This window comes from Cryptomeria japonica, chromosome 1 (assembly GCF_030272615.1).
Source record: "Cryptomeria japonica chromosome 1, Sugi_1.0, whole genome shotgun sequence".
In the NCBI taxonomy this organism is placed as follows: Eukaryota; Viridiplantae; Streptophyta; class Pinopsida; order Cupressales; family Cupressaceae; genus Cryptomeria; species Cryptomeria japonica.
The window spans coordinates 283,483,072-283,490,310 of NC_081405.1; the positions used below are offsets into that span (position 1 = coordinate 283,483,072).

The following is a 7,239-nucleotide window of genomic DNA, read 5'->3' on the forward strand; positions in this document are numbered from 1 at the left end:
TTCCACCATCATATTATTAATCGGACTGGACACGTGTCAGCATATCGCAAGCTCAGAGGCCACAAAGTGCTATCTTTAACCACTGTGATGATGCGCCTTGACATTTTAATAACCTTCAATTGTTCATCCACGGGGGGCTTCATTGGCTAGGCAATATTATATCACATGCATTCATATTGTTGGGTTTAATATCCCAAAAATGAGGGTATAATATATTTCCCATTAGTGAAAATAAGGGGGTTTTCAATTCGAGCTATGAAAAAATACAATAGCTGGCAAAAATAGGGGGGCTTTTAATTCAAGCTGTGTATTGGGAGGGGTGACAAAAAGAAGTTTAGGGCAATATTTAAATAAAATAGGGTGATTCTTTATTATTCCATGAATGCACATGCTATAACCCAAGTTCACTAAGTGAAGCCCTCATAGGTTCATCGCAACATCACAAGGTTAATTGGTTGTTCACCTTAGCTGTTGCGACCATGCGATTTGACATCTTATATAACAATTGAATTTTCATTAATTGGTCCCACTTAACATGTGGTATCTCCTCACAACATCATAGACTAACTCTGACTCCAAGCTGCGAAGATGCAATTAACATTGGCTATGACTGCATACAACTACATTGCCAAATTGCATCTTACGTAAGCCACTTACCATGATAGTTGAGAACTTGCACCTAGCAATTTGTGTCACCATGATGCATCGGGAAACAAAAACATGCGATCCATTGCTCACTTACCTTCAATACATCGGTCTATAAAAAGACCCAAAATCGCCCTTGTACTTCCAATGTGGGATAACAAATTGAGACCAAATTCACACATCAAATGGTCTCTTTCCATTGCTAGATCAATGAAACATGAAATTGCCTCATCAATGAACCTAATCTTCCTCTACTTAATACCTTAAACGCTTTGTTCAATCTACTTAATGCTTGTGAAAATATCCAAAATTGGAAGGTACTGACAGTGGCTCTAGTTGGGGATGTATGCCCCTTGTGGGCATTGCAAGAATTTAGATCTCTGGGAATGTAGATGAGACACAAAAGTAGAACAAAAAATAGTATGTATACTATATACAAAAAAATGCAGGGAGGATCAATTAAATAACCTTTTCAAGTATTATCCATGCACATGCAATCCCAAGTCTTCCCCATTAACATCTCAAAGCACATATGAATCCAATCTATGATTCTCAATTACTAGATAGGGTCCAAGTCATAAAGCCTCAAATTTTCCATGTTTACCCTTGTCCCGATCTCTGGCATTCCAGCTGAGAACCATATCTCCTGGTTGAAAAGTTCTTTGAGAAGTCCTAGTGTTGAACAAGTACTTGACCTGTTGTTGTTTCTTTAAATTCTTCTTGTGACCATCTCTCCTTTTCTTCTCAAGTTTTGTGACCTGCATTATCCTTTCCTGCATTGGATCAAGTATATCATTATCATGATCTTGAATAAATTTGTAAATAGGTAATAGATTTTTGACTGGAAGCCCAACGTCTGTTCTATAAACCAATTCAAAAGGTGTCTTTCCAGTAGCCCTTTTGACAGTCAGTCTGTTAGCCCATAGAGAAATCCTCAATTTTGAATCCAATGCCTTTTTCTTTGCATCCAAAACCCTTTTGATGATCTTCATTATACTTTTGTTACTAGATTCAACCTGTCCATTTCCTTGTGGATGATAAGGTGTGGAATAACATATATGTATACCATAAGATTCACAAAAAATGAAAAAAACTTTCTGACCTAAAACACATAGCATTATCCATCACAAGTCTAACAGGAACACTTAATCTAGTGATAATATTATCAAGAAGAGAATCCATGACTATTTTGCTTATAGATCTCCTGATAGGAATTGCTTCAATCCACTTGGTGAAGTAATCTGTGGCTACTAAAATCCATCTATATCCTCCACTTGATGATTGACTGATTTCTCCTATGAAATCAATTCCTCATTGATAAAAAGGGGCTTCTAATGAAACAATCCTTAGTGGTAGAGCTCTTGAGAATTTCAATTTTCTTGAGAACTTCTGGCATGCTTCACACCTTTGGACTAACCTGTATGTATTACAAATAAAGTGGGCCAATAGTATCATGCCCTCAAAATTTTATGAGTAGTAGTCTTAGCAATATAATGGCCTCTACATACTCCCTCATGCATTTTCTCCAGAACCTTCTTTACTTATATTCATCTAAACATAGCAACAAAATTCTATCCCTATTTTTCCAATACGAATCATCATGAACAAAGACATACTTTTGTGCTTGCAAATTCAAGGTCCTTTTTTGATTATGGTTTAAATGAGGAGGAAAGTCCCCATTGTTCAAATAAGTAATGATATCAGAGTACCAAGTGAAGGTTTCCAAACCACATTCCTGATTATTAATAATGTGAACCTCATTGACTTGGGTAGCCTACAAATCCTCCTCAATCATCAATTCAGCTAAACCTTGTCCTTTGACAATGTTTCTCCTTCATTTGTCAATATGAATGGCATTCTAACATAAACATAGGTACCCCAGGGTGTGGTAAATGCAATCTTATATTGTTCTGATTATTTCAACTTGACTTGATTGTAACCCGAGAACCCATCCATCATGGACAAGAGTTCACACCAGGTAACTTTCTGCAACAAGGCCTCCGTGTTAGGCAATGGATAATTATCCTTTAATTATAAAATATTTAGATTTTTGAAATCCACACATAGCCTAATATTTCCATTCTTCTTCCTGACAAGGACCAAATTGGAGACCCAAGTTGAATGTCTATCTTTTTTAATGATTCCCCCATCTCTCAGTTTAGTAAGCCCATCTTGCATTTTGGGAGCCAAATTTGGGTTTATTGGTCTTTTCTTTTGCTTGAAAGGTTTAGCATCTAGCTTCAAAGGGATCTCATGCTAAAAAAGGTCCTCTCTATAGGCCTTTAGATCATCATAAGACCAACAAAAGGCATGCCTATATTTCCTCAATAGGACTATGAGCTTAGATCTAATATTAGCACTCATTTTCTTGCCAATAAAAACACTTTTTGGAGATGTGTCATTTCCTAAGTTGATTTCTTATAACTCCTCATCTTTTGTTGGAGTAGCTTTCATGAGATTTCTGTCATTACCATCAAACACTCTTTCTAGTGCAACAAATCCCCTAGGGATCTTATTTGTTTTTAACTGGACAACTTCATTCCCAAAGACTATCTGCTTATCATTTACTACTTGGACTAGAGAGTTACAAAAAATCACCTAGGATTCATAACCATCTATGCATTGTAAAAAATTCAACAAATTTATGTCATCCTTAAAAACTTGCCAATTAGTGACATTATCTGGCATTGATGGTCTAATTTTTATCTCTATTTCTGACACATCCACAAGTGTTTCATCAAATTTTTTTAGGGCCACATTAGCAAGAAAATATTCCATTATATTCTTACTCCTTTCAACCCAATCAATTGATAATGCATCAAGAGATTCAATGGTATCCCAAAAAACATTCCTATATACTGCTTCAATCTTGTATTCTTAGAAGAGTACTTAAGGACCTTACCTGAGATACAACCAATTCTAAGTCTCCAACTGCTTGTAGCACATTAATTCCATGTTTTAAAGCAATATTAAGTCCTAGGAGAAAAGCTTCATATTCTGCAATATTATTAGTGCATTCAAAAATCAACAAAAGGAATACTTGAAAGTTTTGTTACTAGGGGATATAAATAGAACCCCTGCACTTGACCCTTCCTTATAATAGGCCCCATCAAAATAAATCTTCCATAAGACATGTTGGTTAGATTGCAACTCAAGGTTAATTGCATCAGTATTCTTTAATAAAACTTGTGGTTGATCTACCTTAAAGTTACCCAAGTCAACATCATAAAACAAACCAATTCATCTAGAGGTAAACCTTCAATGACCATTTGGGACCTTGGTTTTCTATAGATTTTTACATCTCTTCCATCCATAGAAATTGTGGTAAAGGAGAGATCTAGCTGCATATGACCTCCCATAGCTACTCCACATTATCTTGAAAGCAACATGCCATACCATGGTGGGATATCTGCTACAGTTACATCCATTTTGTAGGGCACCTTAGGGTGTGCAGTGAACTTTAATTCCAAATCCTTAATTATTCCAAAAATAGGGATTACCCTATTGTCCATTGCATAACACTTATCATAGGTAGTATCAACCCAACCCCCTAATTGCTTCATTATGCCCAAAGGCATGACATTGATTGTTGCTCTTGAATGGACAACATACAATTCCTTACCAATTTATTATTAATATGGAGTGTAATATAAAAAGGAGTTCCTAAATATACTTTAGAAGTGTTTGTACTTGTACTTTGGGTTTCATAAGTTTGATTGACCCTGGAGATTAGTGTACTTCCCCATTGCCACCATCGCTCTTACTTGAGGACCTAATAGTATTGGCTATCATGGATAAAGAAATATTCCTATGATATCAAAGTACCTTCATTAATTCAAGGAATGGGAGTGATATTTTCACTTGATTCAACACTTGGGCCATGTCAAAACTAGGTGTGTTAATCACACTGGGAGTGGAGGATGACCTACACACCTTTGATCTTACTGGTTTCTCTTTCTCCTTAGGGATCACTAAACTAGTAGTAGCTAAGGTAGGATTTTTTATGTGCATCTTATTTTCCTTTTTGGCATCATTTGGGATATTAAATTGAACCTTCTTCTGACTTTGAGACTCTGTCCCTTTACTATCTTGAGTAGAATGTCCTGGTTGAGATGTTGTTTTGAAAAATAGGCTTCTCGGCTTCCCTTGCTCATTTCCTATCATCCTATTTCTTAGGTTATAACTTCTTTTTGCCTCTTGGATTGTGGCAATTGTGAGAAACCTAATCTCATCATTAGTAGGCCTCCTTAATTCTATGTTTGCATCTTCACAAAAGAGGGAAGAGAGTGGTTGTGCATATTCAAGTTATTCATCATCTAAAAAAACTTGTTGATGATGCTCCTCACTTCTTCATCTCTGCATGTTTACATCAATCTCATTTTCATCAATATTAGAGGTCACATCCTCATCTTTGATATAACAATCAAAAGACATCATGTTTATAGTGTGATTTTAATAGTGTGATTTCTTTGGTCATATTCATCATTTAAATCTTCTTTCGTCACATCAATGCCTTGCAAAGATTGAGCTATAACACATATATCTGAAGAGTGGGGTAATTGACAAGTCAAACACAATGTATTCTCTTCTACATAGTGAACATTTGAACCTTTTAGTGGGTCGAGAGTTTCCCTACTTCTAGGTTCTCTTGGAATATTTGGGAGAGGTTTTCCATCTTTCCAATTAGTATTATAAGGCATACTATGCAAAGTGAGCCTCTGATGTCCACAGTATGCATTTCTTTCATGAGTAATTCCCTTTTCCTTTTTTGCAATCTTGTGATCCAAATCTCTCAACTGTTTCATTACCCTATCAAGCTTATGACCATCGTTTGGTTGCTTCAAGTGAGAATGATTATGGTTTTGCAATATCTTAGCACCCTCTCTTTTCCCAATAATACCATATGCTTTTTTATTGTTTTCAATATTTAGTGCAACCTTGAAAGCTTCCCTTAAATTAGGGATATTTTTATTTCTCAAATCATACCTAGTCTTAGGATCATATGCAATTATGTACAAATTCTAACATATGGGATCTAAAGGCCTTAAAAGAGGTAGAATATTATTTAAGATTTTGAGGAACCTTGTGTTAAAAAATTTCATAGATTCATTGGAACCCTTTTGAATTTTGGTAAACTCATTCAAAGAAAAACCAGGATTAGAATGATCACCATATTGATCTTTAAACAAGTGCTTAAACTCTTTGCAAGAGCTAATTGAGTTATTTGGCAAACTTTTATACCATTCCCTAGCATCATCTACCAAGGACTACATAAAAAGCTTTATTATTACATCCTCATTCTCTAACTCATAGTTGTCTATAAAATTTTTAAATGCCCTTAAATAATCCTCCCTATCAAAGTATTATTGGCAGAGAACTTAGGGACTTGTAACCTGACCTCATTACTGATTGCATTTGGGAATCTTAGAATCCCTTAAAAATTTAACTGTCTATACCTATCTACTTGCATAGGGGCTCTAGAAAATAAGTTTGCTCCTTGTTGCTACTGATAAAAACCTTGATTTTGCTGGTTTTGTAAGTGTCCTTGTTGGAACTATTGTCCTCCTTGGTTTTGAGGTATTTGTTGATGCACTTCAGGCTGTGAAATAGGGATTTGCTAATTTTTTTTGATTATAAACATTATGTTGGCCAAAAAATGGATTATATCCTACATTTTGATGTCCAAAAGGAGTCATACCAACATTCTGTGATACCTGACCCATAGGAACTGATGTGGGACATAAAGGTGTAGTGGTAATTTGAGTATATTGGGGCATAGCACAAGATTATTTTGAGTCATACCAAAGGCTTGGGCAGATGTAGAACCTTGGTTGGAATAAGTAAAATGGTTAAACATAGTAGGCCATCCTTGAGCACTATTTCCAACTGAGGTTGACATAATAGATGAGGTATAGACTGGCACATTTGAGGGTCCATCTTGGGTACTGCCCATACAAGTAGTACCTGGAATCAAAGGAATGGAGACATTAGGAGTAGGTGTAGTAGTATTTACATTTTCTTTGGTCAATAAGGCTAGCAGTTATTGAGAAAGGGATTCCTTTTCCTTTTCAAGCCTAATTCTCTCCACTTTGTCCCTCAAAGCTTGGATTTACAACTTTAATTCATCATTAGTTAACTAAGGGGAATAAAGGTTGAGTAGGTGTTGGTATTTGTATACTGTGAGGCAACAAAGGGTTCGACTATTTGAACTTGACTTGCATCTAGGATTTGAGATGGAAGTATATGATAGGTGGAAGAGTTTGGATCATGTGGTGGGGGTACCCATTGAGTGTTTAAATTCTGATTCTACTTTTGAGCCATACAAAAAGGGTCATTGGATTATTGCAACCATCTTGTTAATTTGAATGATTTAGTAGTATTTGGGATAGAGTTGTCTAATGACATTGAATAAATTTTCATAGCCTCTTGAGAGTATGAAATACCTTTGGTTCCTACACCCATCCCTAAAGAAGACATCTGAGACATAATTCCACTCATGACACTTTCCTGTCGATGCTCTATTCTTGGGGTTAGAACAGGCTCCTGAATTATGAGGTTAGGGGTATTAGGTGGTGTTGACTGACTTAACTGTCT

General features: G+C 35.8%; 1 protein-coding gene across 1 annotated transcript; it reads right to left on the reverse strand.

Annotated features, from left to right (window-relative positions):
• Window positions 1-1,220: 1,220 nt before the first annotated feature.
• On the reverse strand, window positions 1,221-1,637 carry LOC131857329 (uncharacterized). The gene has a single exon (XM_059209698.1). The coding sequence runs from the start codon at window positions 1,635-1,637 to the stop codon at window positions 1,221-1,223; it is 417 nt and encodes a 138-aa protein (XP_059065681.1).
• Between the last annotated feature and the right edge of the window lie 5,602 nt (window positions 1,638-7,239).